The sequence below is a fragment of the Theobroma umbraticum genome, unplaced genomic scaffold (assembly GCF_002168275.2).
Source record: "Theobroma umbraticum cultivar Fairchild unplaced genomic scaffold, ASM216827v3 scaffold_239.1, whole genome shotgun sequence".
In the NCBI taxonomy this organism is placed as follows: Eukaryota; Viridiplantae; Streptophyta; class Magnoliopsida; order Malvales; family Malvaceae; genus Theobroma; species Theobroma umbraticum.
Genome location: NW_018397273.1, coordinates 846,625 through 873,626, shown reverse-complemented (window position 1 = coordinate 873,626; position 27,002 = coordinate 846,625). Strand labels below are relative to the sequence as shown.

The following is a 27,002-nucleotide window of genomic DNA, read 5'->3' as shown; positions in this document are numbered from 1 at the left end:
TATGCATGCAAATCTTTAAAACCAGAACTCAGAAAAGAAGATCAAAATCAAAATTTTTCTTTCTTAATAAATACCTCTTGGTCTTGGAGTGGCTCTGATACCAAATGACACCAGGGATCGACTCCGGTAATATTCTTGTCTGAAAATAAAACCTTTGAAACAAATAATTGGATTTGAAATCTTTAATTGGAATCTATTTTTATTTGGAATTTGAAATACACTTTTGATTTTTGGATACAAGAGAACCCAGAGAGAAATTATTCTTCTTCTGGATTGGATTTTTTATCCAAACTAAAAACTCTGCCTTTACAATGGTCTTGAGAGAGTTTATATTGATCAGACAAGGTTGCTTTCGGCTACTTTTGTCTTCTCTTGGCAGAAAGCATCTTCTTGTGGCGGACAAGGTTACTTTCGGCTACTTTTGGCTTCTTTTAGCAGAAAGCATCTTCTTGTGGCAAACAAGGACACTATAGGCTAGCCTAAAAGAAAGAAAACAATAGAAAAAGGAAAAAAAAGGTATTTTAGACATTTTGCAGTTAACATTAACGTCGTTTAGACATTTGGGGTGAAGTATCGATTTTGAAAATTAATGGACCTCTGTATAATTTTGATTAAAACTTAAGAAGATGTGGATATTTTCTCCTAAATAATAGCATAAAAAAATAATATAATACTTAATTACTAATTATTTAAATATTAAAATACATGAAATTATAAAATATTTATTCTAAATAAGTTAGTTAACTTTTAAATAATTAAATTATTTAATTTAAAATTTTATAAATTAATTATTTAATTAAATAATTTAAATAATTAATTAATTAGTTAATCAATTAATATTAATTCATATTTATATAATCAATAATCATTTCTAATTAATTCATATGCTTTTTATTTTAAAATTTATATATGATTTATCAATTATATATTTAATTTCTTTTATTCAACAAATAAAATTAATTTGTGCGACGCATAAAACTCCACGTTTCTTTTTCTTTTTCCTTTTGTCTTTCTTTTTTTCTCTCTTTCCTTCTTGTGCCTATCATCAGATTAAACAGTACATTCTTTGGGTAGTGCAAAGTCCATCAATAACAAAACATGGAACACATAGCAATCCCCCAATCAAAACTCTATTAGTAGCAAACTAAGACAAAAAGGAAAACAAAGACATAAAAACAGAATTCAATCAATGATGAACAATTAGATATGATAGATAATCTGAAGGATTTTAATTTTAATTAGTGACGAAAAGTTAGATTTGATATCTGCAAGATTGAAAATATAAACCACAGACTAACTAGCCATATTCCTTTTGAACCACAAACAATAGCAAATCTGATACAAGTGAGCAGTAAGGGCAAAAAGAAGAAGAAGAGAAAGGTCAAGCTATGGTAGGAGATTTGGGAAAAAAAAAATGCAACTTTTCCTTTGTAAAAAAAAAGTTACTTTACATCCATGGTGGAGAGGAATCATATACCTTTTGCCCATTGTAATCACATTACCATGAGAAGGCTTTACAATGTGTTTTAAACAAACCAAATGCTCTAAAGTGAATACATTCATTTAAAATACAAAGAATGTTCCCCATATCTAGCATACCAAACGCCCCTAAAGTGTGCTAATAAAGGATAAAGAAAATAGACTTGCAAGGGGGTTTTAGGTTTTGGTAGGGTTAGTGAAAAAGCAATATGTATTTATTTAGTTAAGTGGGAGAACAAATAAATATGACTTTTTATTATAGAATATCAAAATTGGACTTGGTTAAATTGACATTAATGCTCTTGGTTGTTCAAGGGCATTCCCTAAGTTCAATCCCCCCAATCCCCTTAGAAACATACATATCTAAAACCCAATTTGAGAATAAGTATCCATGGGATAATACTCGCACTCTACTTAAAATCGAGATAAGTAGTATAATTTCTACTTGAATCCATCTCATCCCAAACTTAAATATAAGATACTTGAATACTATGTAATTGGGTTTAATGCCTATGAATACCTAGATATGACTTACATATTGACATTTAAAAATCATTTGATCCATTTTATAAACTAGTATCTTTAATTAAGCCACTTATACCAAGTCTTCTCATTTTGCCATTATCTATTAAAATTAATTGGTACATTTGATAAAAATTAAGTGTGATAGAAAGAAATTAACAACACTATTTTAATGCACCTAAAAAAATCACTTTTTAGGATAATTTTAATATGCTTTAAACTCTACTTAAATTTTGATGCACTCATTACATGGATGGAAGAGAAAAAAATGGTGATTGGAAAAAAAATTGAAGTTGTGTTTTGAAATACAAAAAATGTTTTATGATAAAATATGGATAATCTTGTTTTTTTCAATTTTTCTAAGGCAAACAAAAAGACTTTTTATATTTTTTTTTATAAAAAAGGTGAATAACATATAATTTTAGTTTGATACATTTTGGGGGCTTAAGTATTTAGATATTTGAGCTTTTAGATTCTGATTATAGTATTGTAGATGTTTTTCTTAGTTAAGTTTCAATACATGTTGATTAGTTTAATTTAAGTATTTTAGTTTAATTTTATGTTATTTTATTTTAAAGTACTTTAAGAATAATTATTGTTGATTTCTCTTATTGTCTTTATAGGAAATTTGATGAAAAAGGTTCATTTGATGTAAAATCACATAAGTATGGTGATAGTTTCATTCATATATGCTATAAGTATTCGAGGATAACTTGAGCTATAGAAATCCAATTGATGCGATTCTTGCTCCATTAGAAAACTAAGAGACAGGGATACAACTTTTACCACTTTACTCAGTTTAAATTAGATTGAGGTGAAAATTATGTTGAAAAGGGCTAGACTATTGTAGCTCGACATTAGGCAGCACATCAAATGAAGTTCGCGGCTTGAAGTTGCTCAAGGTTGCGACATCAAGGAGGCCAAAGTTGTAGCACTGAGGATAGTGTGGTCCCAGTGTTGGTTGAATGTACATCCTTAAAGTGCCACCTGAGAGCAAAAGGGTGTAACACTGAGGAAGTAACATTGCAGTGCTACAAGAGAAGTTACGACATTGCAGTGCCAAGGAAAATAAAGCCGCGATGCCAGGAAATTTTTCAAAAATAATTTTTTTTGCAAAATTTGAAATAAAGGTTTTTGGAGCATAATGAAAGGACTTTTTTCAGAGGGTTTTAGAGGAAGATGACAAATAACTATTTTGGAGAAAAAAGCTAAAAACAAAGTAAGAAAGTAAGAAAGTAAGAAAGTTTGAGAGAGAATCAAGATCATAAAGCTTCAACCATTACTTTCTTTCTTTATTTTTGTGTTTCTCTTAATTTCTTTTACTTGGATTAGTAGTTAATTTTTTTTGATGATACTTTTATTTGATATTAAGAACTAATTTGCTTTTCTAGGATTATGGTGGATTTCAACATGTAATCTGAATATTTGTTTCTCTTTATTTATTATAAATGGGTATAGATTTTCTTATTCAAATATGTTCTTAATACTTTTGGTTGTCTGGCCAACAATTGACTGATTTGTGAATCTAACTGAGCCTTAACAAAGTGATTTTAGATTAGACTAAGGTTTAAATAGTGTATGTGCACATCACTAAGGTGATCTGATTCGCAATTAGGATAAACATATGCTTAAATGCCATATATAGCCAAATTAGAATGTTAGCTTAATGAATCTTATTTAATTGATTACTATAGACAAATAGTGACTCAATTAAATTAGATATTTGTGCAAGCATCTCGACAGAGACTTGTACATAATTTTGGATTCTAAATTAACAAAACCATCCATGAAAGTAGATAATAAGAGAAACTAGTGCCAAATGAAATGTTGAATGAACCAATAATCTTAAGTTTTAATCTATTGCTTTTCTCAAGTGAATTTTTACTTTCTGTTAATTAGTTTAGGGTTTGATTTAATTTAGTTTTAATTAATTTTCTATAAAATTGAGTTACGTGAATAAGATTGATCTGTCATAATTTTGATACTTAGTGAACAAATAAGAGCAATTCTCTATGGGATACAATTTTGGATTTACTGTATATATTACTTGTTCTATATGTATACTTGCTTGTACTAAATTGACATAAAGTTATTGACATTGTTGTCAAGGAATTTATTTTTCCTATTTAATTCACTAATATTAAAATTCAACTGATTAGTCTTAACACTAGTTTTTCTATTTTTTTATTTTTCTGGTGTAATTTGTCGTTGTATGAGAAGAGCAAAAAGCTTGGAGATTGTATCTTATGACCCAAAGATCGAAAGAACATTCTAAAGACTTCAATGAGAAAATCAGCAAGCTTGTGCTCAAATTGATATAATGGCTGATCAACAAGGTGAGTAGAAAATCCAAGAGCGAGTAGTGGAAAAGAATTGTTATTTAAGAGATTATGTTGTTCCTTTAGTACAAGGGATTCCCTCAAGCATTAGAAAGCTGATAATTCAAGCCAACAATTTTGAGATTAAGCTGACCATCATTAAACTTTAGTCCAATTTGAGGATATTCCAATTGATGATCTAAATGCCTATATTTCGAACTTCTTGGAGAATGTCACACCTTTGAACACAATGGAGTTACAAACGATGCAATTCATTTGTAGCTTTTCCATTTTTCTTTAAAGGACAAAGTTAAAGTGTGGTTGAATGCGTTTCCTACTAGATCCATTGCAACATGGGATGATCTTGCTCAAAAGTTTCTTGCTAAGTTCTTTCCTTTGGCTAAGACAACAAAGTGAGGAATGATATCACATGATTCATGCAGCTAGGTTTTAAATCATTGTACAAAGCCTGGGAAAGATACAAGGACTTGCTTTGTCGTTCCTGTCATCATAGTCTCCCGAAGTGGCTTCAAATGCAAACGTCCTACAATGAATTAAGTGGTCATATTTGAACCATCATTGATGTTGTTGTAGGAGAAGCTCTAATGGCAAAATCAATTAATGAGGCGTATGACTTGTTAGAGGAGATGGCATTGAACAACTATCAGTGGCTAGTAGAGTGATAAATGCATAGGAGAGTAGCTAGAGTTCATGACGTGGATGCCATTACAACATTATCAGCACAAGTAGTAGTTTTAACTAAAAAACTTGATTCTATTGATGCTAACTCAATTCAAAGTCCTTTTGTAGTTTGTGAGTATTGCAGAGATTAACATACATGTAATCAGTGTCCAATTACTACAAAGATAGTTCAGTTTGTGGGGAACAAACAACAAACTAGCTCTTACTCCAACACCTACAACTTTAGGTGGAGAAACCATCCAAACTTCTTTTAGGATAATAATCAAGGATCATCTTCAGCTCCGAGGTTGAACATGCCTCCTGTGTTCTAACAGTAAACAAGAAAGCCTATCCTAGAAAAGAAACCATTTATAGAGGAATTGTGATGTAGTTTATGGCAAAGAATGATTGTTATCAATTTTGCACACGCAAGTATATGTATCAAGCAAGTAATATAGACTGTAAATTTAAATTATTGTTCCCACAAGGATTTGTTTCTAAAGTTTCACTAAGTACAAAATTATAAAAAAAAATTAATCTTATTTAAGTAATTCGAAAATTGAAGAAAAACTAATTAAAATGAAATCAAAATAAACACTAAATTAATCAACAAAATTTTAATATATTGAGAAAGAAAAAGACTAAAGACTTAGGATTATGGATGCATTCAATATATCATCTAATACCAGCTTCTTTTATTATTTACATTAATGGGTGGTTTCACTAATCCAGACCCAAAGTTATGTAGAAGTCTCTATCCAGATGCTTGCATAAATACCTAACTTAATTGAGTCACTATATATCTATAAGAATCAATTAAATAAGGTTCATTAAGCTAGTGTTTTAATTTGGCTATGTATGACAATTGGCGTATGTTTACTTGAATCGCGAATCAGATCACCTAAGTGACGTGAACATACACTATTCAAACCTTAATCTAATCTAAAATCTCTTTGTCGAGTTTTAATTAGATTTACAAATCAATTAATTATTGGCTAGACAATCAAAAGCATTAAGAACAAATTTGAATAAGTAAAACTATACCTATTCATAGTATAGAGAAACAAATATTCAAATTACATGTTGAAATCTACCACAATCTTAGAAAGATAATTTAACTCAAAATAACTAATAAAAAAAACATACAAAGAAATTTAGCCATGAATCTAAGTAAAAGAAAATTAAAGAAACATAAAAGTAGAGAAAGAAACTAAGTATTGAAGTTTTACAATCTCAATTCTCTGTCAAATTCTCTTGTTTTCTTGCTTCGTTCTTAGCTCCAAATCTTCAGAATAATTACTTATTGTCCCATATTTTAAACATTTAAAAAAGGTCTTTTAAATAGGCTCCAAGTAACTTAATTTCCAAAATTTTGTGAGCTTTTTACTTTTGGAAACTTGATGTAATGCCACGGCCATGATTTCTTGGCGTCGACGTGCCAAGATAGACTTTGGTAGCGTCACGACGTTATTTCTTCAGCATCGTGGAGCCGTGCTCTTGGGTTTTTGTATGATGTGCCTATCTAGCCTAGCTCCGCGACCATAAATTTTTAGCTCTGTTGCGATGGTTCCTTCAGTGCTACAACCATGAGTAGCTCAGCACCACAGCCTCAGCCTTAGTCGTCCTGCTGCCTTGAGCAGAATTACATCTGTCGAGCATTGTGCAATGTGATTTTCAGCTTGATATGATCCGAACTGAGCAAAGTGATAAACATAAAAGTTTTAGCTTTATCTCTTTAACTTTCTAATGGCTCAAGAATCACATCAATTGGACTTTTGGAGTGAAAGAAATAAATTAGAGCTTATTTCATTAAAATAAACTTAGGTTGAGCTTAAGTAACATTTTAAAGAAATAAACTTAAACGGGTGACCAATAGCACCTTGACAAAAAGATTGGTGGGGACTCCAAAATTTTTCACGTTTAGTGATTAGGTTCTTGGATCCATGACACATCACATTCTATAGTAGTATAACACAGTGTTTCCCTTTATAAGATGCCTTAGAATTTTTATTGCATTTTTTTCTTCTTGTTGTAAATGCAATAAAGATATGTGGATTTGAAGTTGCAATAAAGCAATTTTAATGCATATGTTAAAAATAAAGTAAATTAGTATCAAAGGTATTATTAAACAAAACAAAATTAAAGCAAGTATTATTAAACAAATATTATTAATTTTTTTTGTATTTTGGTAAAATTTATTACTTATTTACAATAAAGAGTAAATTTGGTCTCATCATCTATTATTTGTGTTCGTTTTAAAATGATTATAGTTTTGATTATGACAAAATGATCAAATTTGCTTGAACATTATTTGAATGATATTTGATAAATTTTTGAAATGATTTAGCTTTTATACATTTGTTCTTACATGATTACAAGCTTAATTGTTTTAGTTGTGTGAATCAATGAAACTATTGAATTATCACATTCTTGTTCTACAAATGTCTACAAGCTTCAATGACTTAATCGTTTAAGTGTTTAATTTGCTTGAATGACTTCTAGTTATTATCCTTCTAACATTCATATTTGAGATGTTGAAGTTGCAAGATAAGGTCACAAGTGTTGAAGCTTATCTCAAAGCATTCAAAGATGGTTGATTTCACAACACCAAGGTTGTTTTTAAGCCATGAATTTCACTCTCAACTCAACATTTAATCACAGGGAAAAAGCAAGGAAGTAGCCAAAGTTAAGTACCAAAATGTCAAGGTATCTTGAAGAAGCAAAGCTCCAATTGATCTTAGTGTAAAACAAGTCGATTCTATGGCGATAAATCATGCAAGTATGGCTAAGTTCGTCTCCTATATATGCTGCAGCATTTCAAGCATAACTCTCACTAAAGAAGTCTAATTGATGTGATTTTTGAACCATTAGAAAGCGAAGAGACAAGGATACAACTTTCATGTTTATCACTTTACCTAGTTCAGATCAGATCGAGGTCAAAATCACATTGCAAGACATTGGATTATTGTAATTTATGCACTAAGCAGCACAAAAACTTTAAAAAATATAGCCAAAGTCGACCCCATAAGGTCTGTAGTCGATCCTAAGGAAGTGAGCACATGAAATCCAAGCTTTTATGAAGCCGTAGTCGACCTTAAGTGAGTCATAGTTGACTACACCAAGCCAGATTTTAAAAATACAAGCTTTCTGAAAAAGGATCGACTAGAGAATTTCTATACTCGATTGCAAAGTGACTATTAAACACAAAATTCAAAAGGATAATAGCTAGGATCTTGCTCTAATCACCTTTAAAGGCTCCGAGACTTTTTCAACTATAATAAGGGCCATTAAAAAGCATTTCAAGTTGAGGTAGAAGAAAGAGAAAGGGCCAAACTCTTGAAGATCATGGTCTTGAAAAGAAATTAGAGAAAACAAAGCAAAACCAAGCCTACTTAACCTAAACTTTCTTTGTGCTTTCATTCCTATCTTTATATCCTACGTTTAAACCCAATGTTAGGCATTTTTCCTCAATTGTACCCATTTAGCAAAATTTACCTTTTAGAGGCACTCTTGTTATTCTTGTAAAGGTTCTAGCTTAGCTTTGAAAAGTTATTACTATTCTTGTAAAGGTTTTAACTTAGCTTTGAAAAGTTATTTTGTAAAGGTTATCGCTTCTTATAAAAAATCAAGACTCTCTTTGTGAATTGTGTATGGGTTTGTGGTGATCCCATTAAATCTATGTGAATTAGTTAAAAACCATGAGTTTTGTGGTGAACCTGTTAAAATCATGGGTTTGTGGTGAACATGTGAAAAAGCCGTTGTAAAGGTTATCATTTCTCTTTAAAAAGTAAGAATTCTTTTGGTGGATTGAAAATTCCTTGGTAAATCAAAAGAGTGGATATAGACATTCGAGAAAGCCGAACCAATATAAATACTTGTGTCTACATTTTCATTTTTGTCTTTGCTTTAAATTATTGCACTTAACTATGAAAAACTCATTTTAAAAATTGCTTGTGCCTTGATTTCATGCTCATTACAAAATTGGTTTGTGTCTTCTTAAAAATATTTTTTAGCCATCACAAATTGTCCATTTCTTGTTGAAAATTTTTTTTAAAACGTTTTTCTCAAAGTTGCCTTTATTTGATTTGCATTTGAAGAATGTTTAAGCATTTCAAAGTAACCATTTATCTATAATTGATTACGTAGCTTTATTAAAACTTGCATATACATCAATGCTTTTGTTGAAATTCTCTTACAAGTTTTCAAAATAAGTTTTCTAGTTTAGGATTGATTCTTAAGTCTTTATAATCAACCATAATTTTGTTTGAAAGATATTGGAGTTGATTTGAGAAAAGAATTACAACCACGAGAGCTTTTGTAGTCGATTACAGCTAATTGTTTTACACTTTTCAAATTTTTTAAAATCTAATTCACCCCTTTTGTATATTTTCTTTGGGCTAACATTTCTAACAATTTAGATCTTTTTTTATTTAAAAAATCTTAAATTTTAATAAAGGATATTTTTATGATTGAATACTTATTTTTTAACTATTCTTAAAATTATTCCTACTAACGGAATAATGAAATAAGCCATACTAACAATTTCTGTCTGATTCCATTCCCATGAATAAATCTAAATAATAGTTATTCTTCTCTTATTTTTTTCATATGGAATGACAATTCCATTCTCATTCTATTCCTTATTATGAACCAAACATACCAAAAGGGGAGGGTAATATATAATCCAACATTTTACAAGATTTTAATGATTATGAACCAAACATACCAAAAGGGGAGGGTAATATATAATCCAACATTTTACAAGATTTTAATGAATAGCCATTCTTTAGAATGGCTATTCCTTCCTCCAAAAACAAAACCAAACGGATGGAGAAAATTTTTTAAGGAATATAAGGGGAATGGCCAACTAAACATCCAGTAAATATTAGCCATTTCATACCTAATGGAATAGCATCTAAAAGTTGAAAAACTTAAATGCCTTCACTCATTTGAGAAAATTAGAATTAAAGACTTATAAAAAGTTTCTTTCTTTCTCATTATTCTCTTTTTCTTCCTCTCTCTTCCGATGCCTACTTTCTCATTTTCTCTCTAAATTTCCTTCATCCACCATCGGAGGGCAGTAGTGGCTTTAGGACTAGATTTGGAGCTCTTTGACCACATCCGATCGAGGAAATGTTGAATTCGGTGTCGATAGCTAGATCTGGTTGCGAGAAGCTCTAGATTTGGTACTTCCCAACTAGATCTTCATGGCTAAATTTGGTATTCTACGATCAAATCCAATTACGTAAAGTGTTGATCTGGTGCCCTAGTGGCCGAATCCGACTACAAGGAATGCCAAATTGGTGCTTTGTTATGCCGGCCAAAGGAGAAGAAAAGAAAAAAGAAGAATTTAAAACAAAAAAGTTTAAGTTTTTAATTATATGCCATAAAAAGTTAACATTTTAAATTTAAAAATGATTAAAATAATGAATATTTTAATCATAATAATGCTTAAATTATGAATAAAATAATAGTATTTTAAATACTAATAATTAAATTTATAAATAAAATATTAATATTTAAAATACAAATCGGTAACATTTCAAATAAATTATAAATTATGAATATTTTAAAAATAAAACAAAAATAAATAATCACATATTATAATAAAAATATATTTTTATCTTTTTATACTTATTCTTTTATTATTCTAAAGTTATTTTTACTAATTAAAGGTTACAATAAGTCATAATAACATTTTTATCTTATTTTTTTCTATTGACGAAACTATATAATAATTATTTTTATTTTATTCTTATTTTGTTCTATTCTGATAGAATAATTATTTTATTTTATTCTATTTTGCAATCCAAACACGCTTAATATTTTATATAAATTGTAAATTATTAATATTTTATTTGTTTTTAAAAATAAAAAAATCATATTAAAGTTTTAATTAAAAATGTGTTATTACTTTAATAAATTATCAAAAAATTAAATATTTTAAATTGAAATCATAAATTACAATAAAAAATATTTTTATCTTTTTATCATTCATTCATTTATTATTTTAAACTATTTTTACCAATAAAATATTAAAATAATGTGGTAATAAAAATTTGTGAAAATGGAATAGTTAGTCTAATTCTCTTTATTTCAAGGAAAAAAAATAATAACCTGCGCTTCACCTTTATGCTTTTCTATTCGCTGAAGAGTAATAATTAAAAAATGGGCCGCTCCTTTCATAAACTCCCGCTCGAATTCAAAACAAAAAATTCAAAAGGGCAGATGCAGACTGCAGAGGAGGGATGAATGGATAGACAGAAAGACAAGGAAACCGAAAATGAGAGAGCAAGAAATGGCAGAGACACAACTGATGCGCAAAATTGCCAAAATCTTCGACGAGGCCAAAACGTCCAACGCCACCCATCACCGCAAGCTGAAAGAGCTCTCAGCCGTCCGATCAAAATTCGCCTCCCTTCATCAATTCTCCGTCGCCTTCGCCAGAACCTTAACCCCTCTCTTTCAAATCCAAAAGCGAACGGCCTCCGTGGAACGCGTCGTACGCTTCGTTTCAGCCTTTGCCAGTGCCCGAGACCCCATTGACGCTGTCGCTAGCGATGAGTTCTTGGAGGGCTTTCTAAAGTTTCTCTTGGTTGGCGCTGCGGCCGCTAATAAAACCGCCCGATTCAGGGCTTGCCAGATTATTTCCGAGGTCGGATTCTTCAAATTCGACTTTTTAGGATTTTGTGTGTGTGTGTTTTAATGATATCAATTGATAATTTATATTTTAAACAGATCATACTGCGGCTGCCTGATGACTCAGAAGTGAGCAATGAACTATGGGATGAGGTGATAGAGTTAATGAAATCTCGGGCGGTGGACAAGGTTCCTCTGATCCGCACACTTGCTGTTAGGGCGCTTTCACGATTTGCGAATGATGCTGAAAACAGCGATGTTCTTGATTTGTTTCTCGAGGTCCTTCCATTGGAACAGAATTCGGTCAGTCTCTGAACTTATTTTGTTTTCTTTTTCAATGGATTTCCTGATTTGGTATGAAAATCTTAATTTCTGCAAAGGTTTTCAAGCAAAATAATGAAAATTACTTAAGAATTCTCGGGGGCTACTGCTTACAGGAGGTTCGTAAGACCATTGTGTTATCCTTGCCCCCTTCCAATACAACTTCCCAATTAATCATCGATTGTACAATGGATGTAAGTGAGTCAGTACGCAAAGCAGCATACTGTGTTATAGCTAACAAATTTCCTCTTCATAGCCTCAGGTACTGCTGCATCTTAATTCCATACTTGAGCTGTATCCTATGTCTTTCATTTAACAAGTTCTTACATCTTGTTTTGTTTAATTTGCTTGGTCTGTTAGCATCAAGCAAAGGACAATAATTCTTCAGAGAGGACTTGCTGATCGTTCTTGGGCTGTTTCGAAGGAGTGTTTGAAGTTAATGACAGATCAGTGGCTTGCTAAGTGCTGCAATGGAGATCCTATAGAACTTCTCAAGTATCTCGATGTTGAAACCTATGAATCAGTTGGGGAGTCTGTAATGGAGTCTCTTCTAAGAGCTGGTTTAGTAAAACTGGATGATGGGCAAAGTATGCGGCAATATGTATTACCAGCATCAACGAATGAAAGAATCGAAGGTTTGTGGAGATTTTGGATATGCTTGCTAAATGAGTAATGATCATCTTTTTTTCACTTTTACAATTCCACAATCTCTGTAAAAACTATAATAATAACCCTGTAAACATGTTTGTGGTGGTTGAAGTTGCCCTGCGAAAGACTTGGATGCAAACTCTTTCTATTGCTTAAATATGATCCTTTTGGGTGTGTTAAGTCTAGTATACCGCCTTGGGTTTCATCCTTGGGCAGTTTTTATAAAATAATTTCATTTATGAAAGACTTTTAACATACGTCTCTGTATTGTTTTGTGGAAAAAGGAGAAAGATTTAGAATTGTGCGGAGTTAGGTGGTTCAATTCCTCCCACATGGCTTGAATGTGTTCTTCATCTGGGGGGTTGGGTCAGATCCAGATGTTTTGCCTTTGAATTGCATCCTTCTGTGCTACTCGTAGAACATTTTGCTTGTGGAAAATCTGAAAGGATCGAGTACAAAGCAGGTTTTGAAATATGTAACCAAAAGAATTATATAAAAGTATAAATTGGACATGATATTATTTTCCCTATGTTTTTTTTCTTTTATTTGTAACAAGTTGGTGATTTAATTTCCCATTTTTGTTGTTCTAAAATTTGAAGAAAAGTCTTGTTTTTATTTCCATAATCAATGCATGAAATCCAATATGTTTGGCATTTTGTGAGGTTTTCCAATCCAACGATTAATAATGAAGAATTATGGTTGTACTTCCTTTGAGTAGCAATATGTTATTCTTAAATTTGTACCTCTTCAGCTGGTTATTAGTTTACTTCCAATGACTGTTTCTTGGATTTCGTGTTGGGAACGTCAAACCAATTTGCCATACTTATATTTCTTTGATTAACAGGGAAAGCATATCTTGTAACACTTCAGTTTATACAAGCAAAAATTCTACCTTGATTTTTTCTGATATTATTTTAGGATATTTAGCAGATTATTCTGCAAGCATCCAACTAATGGAACCTGAGGTCTCTCTTTATTGGAGGACAGTATGCAAACATTTGCAGATGGAAGCACAAGTAAGCTTGTTATTCATCTATATCTTTGACTGTTTATTTATTCTTTTCCAAATTTATTGGACATATATTTAATGAGCACTTTCTTTTATTTCTTCTGGCCTATTTAATTACTTTTAGAGTTCCCCTGTCGTGAGGGTTTGAAATTGGATGACATAAGTTACTACTTTGTTAAAACTTAGGACTTTTATTTGATCACAATAGGGGCGTTTTATGATATTCCTGGATAAACTTCTGGATTTGGGATGAATATAAGGCGTTTTTAATAATATTATGTTAATATTCTCCTTTTTGAACTTATATAGCATTTTTATTACTTAAGCAACTGGTTTTGAAAGAACTCTCTGACAAGAGGGAGTGTTAATGTTTAACAAATACTTTCCAAAGAATATGCTCTGACTTAAACTCTTTACATCAAGAAAAATGACAATAATTTTTAAACCATGTCTTTGTTTTTGTTGGTTGCTGAAGAGCAAATACTTTTATCATTTCATTCAAAGTACTCTATAATGTTAAACTTGCTACCAAGAGAGTAATTGGTCTGGCTCTGAACAAGCATTTCTTCCTTGTTCCTTATATGAAGAATTTTTCATCTAAGGACAATAGATAATTTTGTTATGGTTTTTGACCATTCAATGATTTTAAACCATAGGCATTTTCTTTCATCTGTTCAAGTTATTTTTTTTAAATAGTTCTCTCTACTCCCAAATTTAATATAAAAAACAGTGGTAGTGAAACAATGTTGTGACAGGTAACAACTAAGATGGTTATTGTATCGTATTTGAAAGTTATTTTTTTTTAATGTTTACAGCTTGAATTGTTAGAAAATCATTCTCTTGCTGAGTGCATAATATGTCTGTCGTTGTATTAATATTAAATCAGCTTTTGATGATTAAGAATCTTTTCGGGAAAAGGATGATTCCGATGAAGATATTAGTGGGAATAATATTCCAGGATTCACAAATATTTTATAATTTAGAATTTTCATTTTACTTGGAAAACACTACTTACAAAAACATAGAAAATGTGCTGAGGGTGCTATAAGGCTTCTACCCCGATTTGCTATTGGATTGTAAGTTTTGCAAAGAGAAATAAAAGAAGAATTGGGGTGTGAAATGGTAGAAATTTCAAAGTTTTTAAAAGAATTTCTAAAGGGGCCAGCTTTTATTAATCATAGCATGAATAGAGTCTAATGTAATATTTTGACAATCTTTTTCAGGAGAAAACCTAAAGCTTGGTAACTTTCTAGCATTTGATATGCCTGTTCAATCTTTGTAATTAGCTTACTTTGTCAACATAAGTACAAAAAAGGACCTGAAAAGATGTAGTTTTATTATTTTAGATCTCCTTGAGTTGAAATGAGAAACATGTCATTAAATTATGACTATAAATCAAGTTTTGTGCTATCAACTGGATTGCCAAACAACCTTTACCATCTTTTCTTTTGTTGTCACGTAAAACTGGTTGATGTTTTATACCTCAGTCTCAACTTAGCCATGATAGCTCTTGCATATTGAACTTGCTTTTGCAAATTTATTTTTATTTTTTTAGTTTTATAAAATTGGCAACATAAGATGATTGTATTTAGTTTTATATCAATATAAGACTGAAGGATGGCGAGCAATTTTCTTCACAGTTTTTAGACCTTTGATGGTGATGATTTGTTGACAATTATTCTTGAGTTAATAACATTACATAAACTTTCATGATAATATAGAACATAACACATTTTTGAACAGGCTAAAGGTTCTGATGCTGCTGCTACAACAGGAACTGAAGCAGCTGTATATGCTGCAGAAGCTTCAGACAACAATGATCTCTTAGATAAAAGTCTTCCTGAAACTGTCTTTGATTACATAGATTTGGTCAAGGCTCATATTGATGCTGGTGGGTTAGGTTCTTTTGATCAACAAATGTGTAAAGTATTTGTTCAACTTTATATATTCTAATTTGACCAGATAATTTCAGGGGCAAATTATCACTTTGCATCTCGACAGCTACTACTGCTCGGCGAAATGCTTGATTTTTCAGATGCTACAATCAGGAAGGTTGCTAGCTCCTTTGTGCAAGACCTACTGCACAGGCCTCTTGAGCATGAAGTGGATGATGAAGGCAACAAAGTTGTGATTGGAGATGGCATAAATCTTGGTGGTGACAGAGATTGGGCTATTGCAGTGGCGAGGTTGGCAAGGAAGGTTCACTCTGCCACTGGTGAATTTGAAGAAGTTATTCTTGGGGTTGTAGAAGAGCTTGCACGTCCTTGCCGGGAGAGAACTGCTGACTTTATGCAATGGATGCACAGCCTTGCTGTCACTGGTCTTCTCTTGGAAAATGCAAAATCATTTCATTTTGAACTGCTTCATTCTTTGTTGCTTCCTGGGGTATGGATTTGGTTGCATCTTTCTGTTCTACATTGATTCCACTTTATTCATAATGAAATCCTAAAGTCCTATGGTAAATAGCCTCATGTCTTCAATGATGCTTTTCTATTCTTACCTCTTAATATTATACGCATGTGCTTCAAGTTTCTATGTTACCTGGACTTGGGGGTGAGTGTTGGATAAAGGTATGTGTCCAACACGGGTATGGCCAATTTTTTCTAAGTTTTCCCATATATTTGGAGGGCAAGACCTCCATACCAATGTCTGTTGGATATGTGTTGGATACGGGGTACTTCAAGGAAAATGAAGAGTTGGAGTAACATAGTCAATTTTTGTTGCTTCCTGGGGTTTGGACTTGGCTGAGTCTTTCTGTTTTATTTGGATTCCACTTTGTTATTCATAATAAAATCCTCAAGGCCTACATGAAATAGCCTTAGCTCTTCACTGAGTATGGTTTTTTATTCTTACCTCCTAATTATATGCATGACAAGATGAAGAGTTTGGTTTTTTCCTTAAATTCTCTAGGGCATATTTTATATGTTATATTAATTTGTTCATATTGTTATGTGCATTTATTTTCATTTGTGAAGTATCTATTTGAGGAAAGGTAAGAATATAAAGAGTAGAACTTATAGCAAATGAAAGTGAGCTTCTCTGCATTAACCTTGATGCAAATGTACTTAATATATATTCCATATACATGCAATTGCTATGAGTTTGCCTAGATTTTAGATGTTTTAAAATGCCTAAGTAAAAAAATTGTCTAAAAATTTATTTTTGGAAGGATTTAACAATTGATATGGACTATAAAATGCAGGCAAAACATGTTCACTTGGATGTGCAGAGGATAGCTGTCCGGTGCCTAGGTTTGTTTGGGTTGTTAGAGAATAAACCAAGCGAAGAACTAATAAAGCAGTTGAGGATCTCCTATGTTAAGGGCCCTTCTCCAATTAGCACAGTTGCTTGTAAGGCGTTATTTGATCTTGGGATGTGGCATGGTCCTCAGGAAGTTGATAGGGCCATGGGACTTAACTTTTCTACACAGCTCCAAGAAGATAACATGCCCTCTATTCCTGTAAACTTTTCTGACACAGATGGAGATTTGAATATTCAATTACTTGATCTCTTATATGCTGGATTTATGACAAATAATTGGGGTACAGCTCTAGAAAATGATGAAAGTGAATCAGTCCAAGCTGTTCTTGGAGAGGGATTTGCAAAGATCCTTCTTCTAAGTGAGAAGTATCCAAGTATACCAGCCTCTTTTCATCCTTTGCTCTTATCCAAGCTGATTAGCTTGTATTTCAGTAATGAATCGAAGGACCTACAGAGGTTGGTGGATCTGAGCCTCTCTCCTCTCTCTTTTACTTTATAAAATTGTTCTCATCTTCTTTACAATGATGGCCATTTCAACGTGTTTTTCTTTTAACTGTTGACTAGATTGAAACAGTGTTTATCTGTTTTCTTCGAGCATTACGCTTCCCTTTCAGCAAATCACAAGGTAGGCAATACTAAATTCCGGATATTATGTGGTTTTTGTAGACACAGACACAGAAGTTATATGTCCAATGTGTCAAGACTTGTTTGTTGATGATGATAATTCTGATTTTGCAATCACAGAAGTGTTTGTCCAAGGCTTTCATTCCAGTCATTCGTTGTATGTGGCCGGGTATAAATGACCATTCTGGAGGTTCTTCTTACATGGTGTCCAACATGCGTAAGCGTGCAGTACAAGCTTCAAGATTCATGCTGCAAATGATGCAGACTCCCCTATATGTGAAAGAGACTGAAGTGGAGGAGGATATTGGTTGTAAGACAGCACCACAAGTCATAGATGGCTCTGAACATCCTTCAGTAGAATGTGGGGAAGAGGGACTTGCAATACGCATAGCCGCAGAGGTAATTGTTCACAACTGTAAATTTATTTTGTGGTTTATGATTGCCCTTAAAATGCTAAAGAATGAATACTAAAACTATTATGTCTTTGCTTGACAAGCAATGTTTATAAGTTATGATTGTTACATTGTAATAGCCTCATAGGTAGTCTTTTCTTTTTCCTTTTTCTTTCCCCTTGGGATTCTACAAACCATATGCTACCTTGTCCCATTAAAGTTTTCACATAAAAAAAAAAACTAAAATCTTTAATTAATTAATTAACTGGACATTTAAGAAAGAACTTGTATTCATATTACTAATATTGTTAAAGTTTAGTAGTTAACAACTAGAAGTGAAATTTAACATTTCCCAATATAATGATTAATAAAAATTTGTCATTTTGTATGCAGACAATTTCAATGGGCTGGAGGGAATTTTATTTTTAGTGGTTGAATTCATACCAGTCCTCTAAACCAGATTATTATTAAAATCCTGTTTTCTTTTATGCCTTGAATAGACATTTTAACAAAAGTTGAAAGAATGTTCTCCATCAAACTTACTTTGGGTTGTGGTGCTGGCCTTTCCACATATTTTTCTGAATATCCAGTATCCTTGATTGCAGAGAGAACCAACAGTTATTAACTCCTATTTCTTGAAGTCCTACTCTTCTAGTCATGTGCTGTTGGTGAAAATTACATCATTAGTACTCTAAAACCAAGTAAATTCCTCTGGAATGGTTTTAGTGCTCTGTCGAAGAGATTAATATCTAACTAGTAGGTTCTCAAATGATTATTCAACTGCTATAGCCGGTTTTCTATTGCCATACCCTCATCAAAATCAATCCTTTGATAAGATCTCTGACCAAACCAAAAGTTGTTACAACCAAATAGCAACTTAATGCCGAGCAGATTTCTATTTAATGACTTTAAAAGGGCTATATTATTTCTTCTGTCTGGATTTTCTTCAGTGCAGTTTTAAAGTATATGCGATTATCACATAGCTTTAGCCTTCCCTTCAAAGGGCTGAAGGGTGGTGAGAATAACGTAGACATCTAAGGTTTTGACATTTTCATTGTGTACTTATATTATAGGACTCTATTGGAAATCAAGATAATTTCGGATGGAGTACATTTACTGTGTTTATATTCAGAAGCTTCGCTTCAAAGCAATTCCTATATGCTGATGATTTCTGTTTCTCCATTGATGCAAAAAAATTTTGTTATTTTGTTGCATTGAAAACCATGGATGTGTTGTATGGAAGATGGGTATACCGGTGGCATAAATCTTTGAGGAAGACTACCTCATTTTTGAACAAACTAATTTGATACCTACTAATTTGTTACTCTTATGCGTTCCCAAGGTGGTGAGGTTCCAAGCGAAGAAGACACCCGCGGAGAGGTCATATGTTGCAGCTCTATGTAAAATACTTGCCTCTCTCCATTTCCGCTTATCAGAACAAGGGCCAGTAAAGATAATGCGGAGGCTTTTGAGTCGTGCATGTGAATGTGTGCTGGGAGAGAAAGATGTTGTAAAGGAGTTGAAGCAGATGGCTGAACGTCTTAAGGAACTAGATAGACATCCTGATCAGGATTTGTCTGAAGACGAAGCTAAGTTGATTTTTGGTGAGTTTCTTACACTCACAGGAAAGATATTAAGTTGAGGATGTTGTGCTCTGCATGTCAAATGGGACCTTTCTGATCGAAATATTATACAAAATCTGTCTGACCACATAGATGGCATAGTCTTGTGTTGAAGAATACTTTTCTGGAAACAAACTAGTAAAATTGTCCAGAGCAAACATGAATTGCGTCCAATTTTGGCCTGCTATTTGTTCTTTTCTTTTTTGGGATAAGTGCCTTCTACTTGTTTTCTTTTTGTTATTGTTGGGTGGTCATGTGTTGGTCATTTAACACTAAACTAAATATGTGCTCTCTCAATGTTTTGTAGGAAGGTTAGACCTTGAATTCGACTTAGATATGGATGGTTCCACTGCAGTTCCACAAAGCCCAGCCCCACGCTCAACTCGGCCAATTCGTGTAAGGAGACGGGTGAGACGTGAAGAAGTTAGTTCTGATGAAGAAAACGAAAACTCACCTGCCTCTTTCCAATCCGTGGTTCCCACCGTTCCTGGCACTATAGGCACTCGCTCACAAAGGGCAAGCAAGACTGCAGCACTGGCCAAGATGACTGCGAGTAAAGCTGTAAGGACAGAAGAAGATTGTGATGAAAATGAGGACTCAGATGTCACGTCTGAGGATTCTCAAGAATCAGATGAGCTTACTGACTGAAACCCGAGCCGGTTAATACTCCTTACCTTAACCCCTGGTCATTTATCTGTTGCTGCTATGATCTTGTTCTGAATATTCCAATGAGGCTCCAGATTTTTGTATTGATTATATGTGGTGCGAGTGTTTCCAATTCCAGGTTCGGGGTTGGGGCATGCAACTCGTGGAATTAGCATACAAGTGCATTTGCCCCTCTGATGCCTCTCATGCAAGTTCATGAGCTATGGTTACTTTCAGGTATTTCTGTTTCTTCAGGTCCTATTGGCTGTTTAGCGGGAGAAGAGCTACATGTTATTGGTTTCTTTGGTTAAGCCTTGGGTCGTTTTTCCTCAAATGTCCATCAAGCCCAAAAGCCTTTTACTCTCGAAATGTCCATATACCCCCTCTAGGTTCAGGAAATTACAACCACTCAATTATGAATCTCATTGCTAAAGCTTTCCATGAAGATTTGGCTTTTGTGTTTGCCATGTTTTGCCCTTCACTCGAATTTGTATGGAGGGTTCGTGATAGCCATTAAACAAAACCCATAATCTAATTAATATACAAGTGTATTTTTTTACTGTAATTAAAAAAAATATTAATGGTATTATTGAATAGGTAAACAAAGAAAGGAGACAATGATTAAGTACTTGTGCAGAAAAACAGTAGCCTACGTTGTGTGTGTAGCTGTTTCTCGGTAAACAAGTTATTAATCATGGTATGAGTAAAGAAAGAGGTGGAGTTAGAGATGGAAAATAACGAGTCAAATTGTTGGGCAGTGAGTAAGAATGAGGGGTAGAGCTTTTCTATGTTTATAAATCCCCTTTCCACTCCACATGCAAACCTTGCCTGAAAATATCCTTTTCTGGTGTTTGATTACTAAAATGCACTTGTATATGAACTCAATATGTCGTCGAGATCATCAGTTTCATCAGACTTTAAAGTACTATGGTCTTCAGCAGCACCTGCTTCTCGATCTTCAACTGCTTCATCCTCATCCTGCTCGCCTTTTGTTGCTTCCCCTCGGCTATCACATTTGCCAAGGAAGATGCAAAATTCAATGAGGTAGCTCCAGATGGGATAGGCAGCACATGCCCAAATGTTCATCCATCTATATTTACCTTATCAAACAATCATGACGGTAGCTATCCACCACCATCCAAAGAAAACAAAAAACACGTGGTTGTGGGTAGCATAGCATGCAAAGCAATGTGAGCCATGGTGTGAAATACAGGAAGAGACTTGGACTAAGACGATCCAGATTCAACGATTTCTCCAAGCATCAGCATGGTTGGATAGTTTTTATGTTTATGACCTTTTAATTTCTCAACAATTCGGTATTAGGTAACTATTCCAAGTGCATATAGCCATTCCCACACAGATTTATGTCCTTATGCAGGAGACATCTTCTCATCAACATGTTCACCACATGCTATGTGATCAACATTGCATCATGGTAAATTATCATCGCTATTGGAAATAAAAAAGAAGAAATGAAAACATACATTAATTTCAGGAGTTAATTTCATCTCTTCACGTGTCAAATCAATTGAAACATTTTCATTAGACTTTCGTTTTGCCTGTTTAGTAAATCGTTGCAATTATTACATCTGAATATTTGATTCATTGATTAATGTATGATTTTTCTTTTCTCTCAATTATAAAAAAAAAAAATTGCAGCTACTCAATCATCTTCTCAAAATAGGAATGATCTGCAGGATAATAAAATGATATTACACCTAAGCATGACACAACTCACAATAATTAGACAAGTGGAGCTTCCAATAGCAAACACAATAAAAATGGAATCCACCTTGGGTACGACTTGCTAAAGGCTTAGAAAGCCTCAATGGATATCAACGCTCTTCATTCTTGAATTTCAACTCAGTCTGATGATGACTTCTTCCAAGAAAAAGTTGTATCAATGAGAAACCAGGCCCAAGCAGAATGATATTCTTCCAAGGCCACCTTTGCAAAGTGTGAAGTAAAGACTCGTCCACTACAAAAGAGAAAGGAAATGATTAATAAATAGACAAAGAATAATGTCTCACGAACTTTAATCTGTAGTAGTGGTAACAACCAAATCTTCTCTTTCCACGAGTTGAATGAGAAAACTTCCGGGGCCATTCTTTTGTTGGTTGATCTGATACTTCATTCACTTTCTCATGCTTTTCAACCTGTTTTTCTTTAATTGTCTTATGCTTCCGAGGAGGTTTTTCATTTTTCGGACATGGGTTTCTTTGACCTCCTATAAGTTCTCCTTTTTGGAAATGCACTCTCTGCATTATATTCATCGCCATCATCATCTCTATCCTCATCTATAACAGAACTAGTGGGAGGTTCAGTGGCTGGGTCGTCATCATTACAAGTCCCATCCTCATGATCATCAACAAGCTTAGGACTAGTTACCTGCCTTCTCAACTGCTTTGTTGCTTTACCATTTTCATTCCCCCCATCACTGGCAGAAGATTGTTTGGACTTTTGAGAAGGATTCGGTATTGGAGAGGCCCTCTTTTTGCTGCTATTAGAGCTCTGAGAACCTATAGGGGAACATAATCAGGATAGCATCAGATAATGCAATTTCAGAAAGAGTTTTATCCAAGTGAAAGGAGAAAGTTATGCACAAAAAGATTTACCAGCTTTCCAGGCATGCCAGGAACATCTCCAGAAAGTGTAACACCTGGGTTAGAAGCTTCTGTGAGGTTTGTCAATTCCTCATTCGCTGGGAACTCAGAGGTAGAAGGATCTGGAGGAATAAAAGCACCTACATGCATGGGTGAGCGATAAGGAATTGACTTCTCCACGCACACAGTTTCAGAAGGAACAAACGGAAAGTTTGCAGGATGCATAACAGTATCAACCACAGCAGGTTGAGATGCGACCACACTAGTTTGTAACCTGGTCTTGGTTTGAATTTTCCAGCATGCCGTCCTAAAAGTAGAAAAGTATTTGATATAGACACACAAAAACACCAGATTGACATAGGAGTACTCTAGCACATACCAGAAGCAATGGTCTCCACATCAGGGGAGGCCCCTGCTTCCTGAAATTAATCAATATTAAACACAAATATAAAAGGTGGTAAATGGAAACAAGAAATTCGGTAACTTTTATGCAGTTGCTAATCTTCACCTGTGATCCCGTTCTTTCATCATCAATCTGAATACCTCCATTCTTACCAGAAAATTGAGTACGAAATTGGTCGAGACATTCCAACCCAGAAAATATATCTGCATTCTGAAAGTAACATCAATGTGTTAAATTTTCTTTTTCTTTTCTTTTTTCTTCTTTCGGATGGAACCAATTTGTCAAATTGTACTGAATGATCTGTAGCCAAATAAAGAAAAATGTACTGCATACACCCATACGTTGAAGGAGATAAAACATTTTTTCTTTTACCTCCCCAGCTGATCGTCCAAAACTAGAATGCGAATCATGACAACCATTGGAAACGGCAACCTGTAAAAGCAAAGAATCTATGACAGCTACTTGAGAAGAGGTCATTACTTGTGGGCTCCTACAGTTATCTACAACGCCCTCAGGGTCTACGATACAAGCTGCATTGGAGCCCATTAACGCTAGAATAACAGTATCCTCCTTCATAACATTAGGGAGTTCTGGAGGTATTGAAGTAGAAGTACCTTCTTTACCTTTAGGTCTAGTCTTGGGTTGAAACTTGCCACCAGCTCGACCTGCCACAGAAATTAATGTCACTACTCTGTCACTCAAGTATAATTCTCTGAACGGTATGAAGTAATCAAAAGAATCAACTCACCGGTACTTGTGACTTGGTTTGCATCATCATCAAAGGGCGTCCAAATCAAAATCTACCTAAAACCAAATAAAATTCAGAAGCCAATAAAACTTACGAATATGTAGCTTGTCATAAAGAAACTCAAACACGAAAATCAAAGACCATTACATCTTTTGCCCATATATTAGGAACATAATGGCTCTCATGATTAGTAATAGTCACCGATGTTGGTATATGTCTTTGAACCAATTGGATTGGTCAAGGAATATAGCTTGTCATTTAATGTATACTTAATTGCATAAATATATGTGATAAGAGTTTTCCTTCATGTTAGTGTAATAATAAGGAGTTATTAAGCATTAATTGGATGAGGTCTATGGAACATAAAAGCCTTGTAAAAGAATTCTAAAGTTATTCTAATTATGAGATTACTATACATCAAAGCTATACTCCTAAAATTGTTCTTGGTCATTGTATTGTCCAGATAAGGTATTGACAATGCTCAAAAACAAGTACATGTCAAGCCTCTTAATTTAAAAAGTAAGCAATCGATCTCATAGATTGAAAGATATAAGATACTTGAAGATAACATGTACACACTTATTAAAGAGCAAGTTCACTAAACATGACTCATTATGAGAACTTTATTTGATATTCACTCAAGTGTTTATGCAATATGTTCTCATATGATAGTCGTGCAACTAGTCTTTGGGCTTAAGACACTAGGTCATCTTGTATGAGGAATAATATACTTTTATTTCACCCCTACGGGTCTAGAGGTGACCAGATGCCTAAAGAGAGTGTTTTTGAGTATGTTATGAAGCATGCGAGGTAAATGAGTGGTCAAGGGAGGACTCATCACCCCGAGTAATATGAGGGGATGTATCTCACTTATTCTCAATTATTGATTAACTTGTTAAAGTCTTTGGCCAAAGCATGATGAATTAAGGAAAGTTAGTTTCCTAAATTCATAAAGTTAGTCATGAATTATGAGAACCAATATGGAATGTTATAAGTAAACACTGAGCCATGCTTTACAACATATTCGAGATATTTGATGAAGGGACCACATTGCACCAAGCAGCTTATCACTGAAGTGCTTTGTCAAATTCTTTAATTGACTCTTTAATATTTGGGTGGTCATGATGTATTGCTAGATGCCGTCTATGATCAATAATATAAATCAATTATCAAATTGATATTTAATTAGGATTTATGTTTATTGTCTACATGTTAGAAGCTTAATGGGTTACACACATTAAGTAACATGATTGAGATTAAAGAAAGATAATCAATTAAGTTAGATTTAATTGGAATAGACCAAAATAAAGTGAGAAATTAATTAAGTTCACAAGGACTTAATTGTATTAAAATACAATTGTTGTATTTAGGGTTACAACTTAGTTTGGCAATATAAATATGTTCTGTTAGCAAACTAAAACTCCAAGCCTTAACCACTTTTTAGCTGTTTCATAAAATAAGAAAAGAAAAATAGTTTTCTTTGTTTGACAAAAATAAAATTCGGTAAGAATTTTTGATCTTTTTATTTTAGAAGCAAAACTTTCTCGCACAAGTAAAATCTTACCTTTGAGAAAGTCTTATTTAGTCATTGTGTGGATTATTGTTAGAGATTGAATACTTGGGTGGCTAAAGATTTGACAAATCCTAAAGGTGAAGAAGCAAAGATTTTGGTTGCAAGATTTTAGACTATCTTATTCTCTTTTTGAGATTTCTTGCTTCATCACAATTATTTTTATTTAATTGGGTTTTAATTACGATATCTAGACCAAGGTATGTAACTTTTAAACTTATGAACATTCATAATTAACTTAAAAATTACATGAAAAATACAAATATTGATATTGTAGAATTAGACTGTTTCTCTAATTAAATGCTAGTTTATTATTCCGTTGCGTTATATTTTTAATTTCTTAATTATTTTCAGATTTGAGCATAAGGTCGAATCCCAGTAGTGGTATTAGAGATTTTGTTAATCCTTTCATGTAATGTGCATGCTTGATTCTTGGTAATAATTAATAGGATTAATTTATGTATTGATTTGGTGTATATCAGCTTTAAAAGGTTTCTTTAAAATCTGTTTTAATTCAAATCTGGACAGTATGTAATTAATTTATTAAAACATATTTTAAAATGTTTAAAATCATGTTTAGTTGAGGAATTAATAATTAGATTAAAAGGCTTGCAAAACCAAGTTAAAACCGAATAGTTTTGAGGTGTTTTGGACACTAATGTGTCGATTTTTTTTATTAACATTGGGTAAGTGTTATGAACAATTTTTAATTGTTAAAAAATTAGTTTTATCAAATTAAATTACTACATGTTTCGGCCAAAGTTGATTTAGCATGAAAAAAGGTCATAAAAATCATGTTTTTGAGTTCAAAAACAACAAATATTCAATGTAGAAAATTTTGGGTAGCTATGATCAGTTTTGGTGATTTAATTCTTAATGAATTTTGTATTTAATTGTTAAACACACTTGCTGAAAATTTTTAGTAGCTTTTTCATGAGTTTAACTCATGATTTATGGAGTTTTAAGAGCACTTAAATGCCATCCATTTTAATTTTGTTTGATTCATCAAAAATAGAAAATTGTTTCCAACTTTAAAAGAAATTCCTAAAAGTAAGGATAGAATTTTAATTTTGGGTGATTCATAAAGAATAGGAAATTATTTTTTATTTTAAAAGAAATTCTTAAAATTAAAGATAGCATTTTAATTGGAGAAATTCATAGGAAATAGTTTTCTACTTTGGAAAAAATTGCTAAAGTTATGTGATAGCATTAAACTTTCTTTAAAATTTTAGTTTGACTAGAAGTTTTCAAAATTTGTTAAGTTACCATTAAGGTAACTTGAGCAACATACAATTTAGAAAACTAATCCATATTCTAAATGTTAGAAAAGAAAATATTGTCTTAGATATATTTTAGAAAGTTTACTTAAAATAAAGAGGTTTTCAAAATTAAAAAGAGTTTTAATTACGGAAAGAATTAAAATGGAAAGTTTTAAAAAAGAAAATTTTATTGCAATGAATTTCTAATAAGAAGTAAGAATTTAAAGGTTTACTTTAAGTGTTTTGAAAATGAGAATT

The 27,002-nt window shown here is 32.7% G+C and overlaps 2 protein-coding genes across 5 annotated transcripts in view; one reads left to right on the top strand and one right to left on the bottom strand.

Moving 5' to 3' along the window:
- Nucleotides 1–11,215: 11,215 nt before the first annotated feature.
- EMB2656 (ARM repeat superfamily protein) lies at nucleotides 11,216–20,401 on the top strand. 4 transcript variants are annotated; one of them, XM_021442337.2, is made up of 13 exons: nucleotides 11,216–11,655; nucleotides 11,739–11,942; nucleotides 12,077–12,222; nucleotides 12,321–12,595; nucleotides 13,527–13,624; nucleotides 15,361–15,508; nucleotides 15,590–16,002; nucleotides 16,820–17,334; nucleotides 17,443–17,503; nucleotides 17,623–17,901; nucleotides 19,237–19,498; nucleotides 19,824–20,175; nucleotides 20,301–20,401. In XM_021442337.2, exons 1-12 carry the CDS (start codon nucleotides 11,284–11,286, stop codon nucleotides 20,162–20,164), a joined length of 3,114 nt encoding a protein of 1,037 aa, XP_021298012.1. In that variant the 5' UTR covers nucleotides 11,216–11,283; the 3' UTR covers nucleotides 20,165–20,175; nucleotides 20,301–20,401. The 4 variants fall into 4 exon arrangements, with proteins under 4 accessions (XP_021298012.1, XP_021298014.1, XP_021298013.1 ...); XM_021442339.1 differs by having other exon boundaries at nucleotides 13,539–13,624; nucleotides 19,824–20,401; XM_021442338.1 differs by having other exon boundaries at nucleotides 13,536–13,624; nucleotides 19,824–20,401.
- Nucleotides 20,402–21,966: 1,565 nt separating this feature from the next.
- The window catches only part of LOC110426985 (uncharacterized), an 11,082-nt gene continuing 6,046 nt past the window's right edge, over nucleotides 21,967–27,002 (bottom strand). Inside the window, 8 exon segments of the mRNA XM_089785401.1 lie at nucleotides 21,967–22,139; nucleotides 22,221–22,362; nucleotides 22,364–22,672; nucleotides 22,777–23,039; nucleotides 23,042–23,071; nucleotides 23,144–23,183; nucleotides 23,273–23,377; nucleotides 23,540–23,832. Coding sequence (XP_089641527.1) covers nucleotides 21,997–22,139; nucleotides 22,221–22,362; nucleotides 22,364–22,672; nucleotides 22,777–23,039; nucleotides 23,042–23,071; nucleotides 23,144–23,183; nucleotides 23,273–23,377; nucleotides 23,540–23,832 — 1,325 coding nt within the window. The 3' untranslated portion in view covers nucleotides 21,967–21,996.

What these genes read in the sequence shown, in the direction of transcription:
- EMB2656 (XM_021442337.2), top strand. Translation starts at nt 11,284, where the DNA reads ATGAGAGAGCAAGAAATGGCAGAGACACAACTGATGCGCAAAATTGCC. An exon ending in TTTCCTCTTCATAGCCTCAG is followed by an intron (nt 12,223 to 12,320) that starts GTACTGCTGCAT and finishes TTGGTCTGTTAG; the next exon opens with CATCAAGCAAAGGACAATAA. An exon ending in ATTTGCAGATGGAAGCACAA is followed by an intron (nt 13,625 to 15,360) that starts GTAAGCTTGTTA and finishes ATTTTTGAACAG; the next exon opens with GCTAAAGGTTCTGATGCTGC.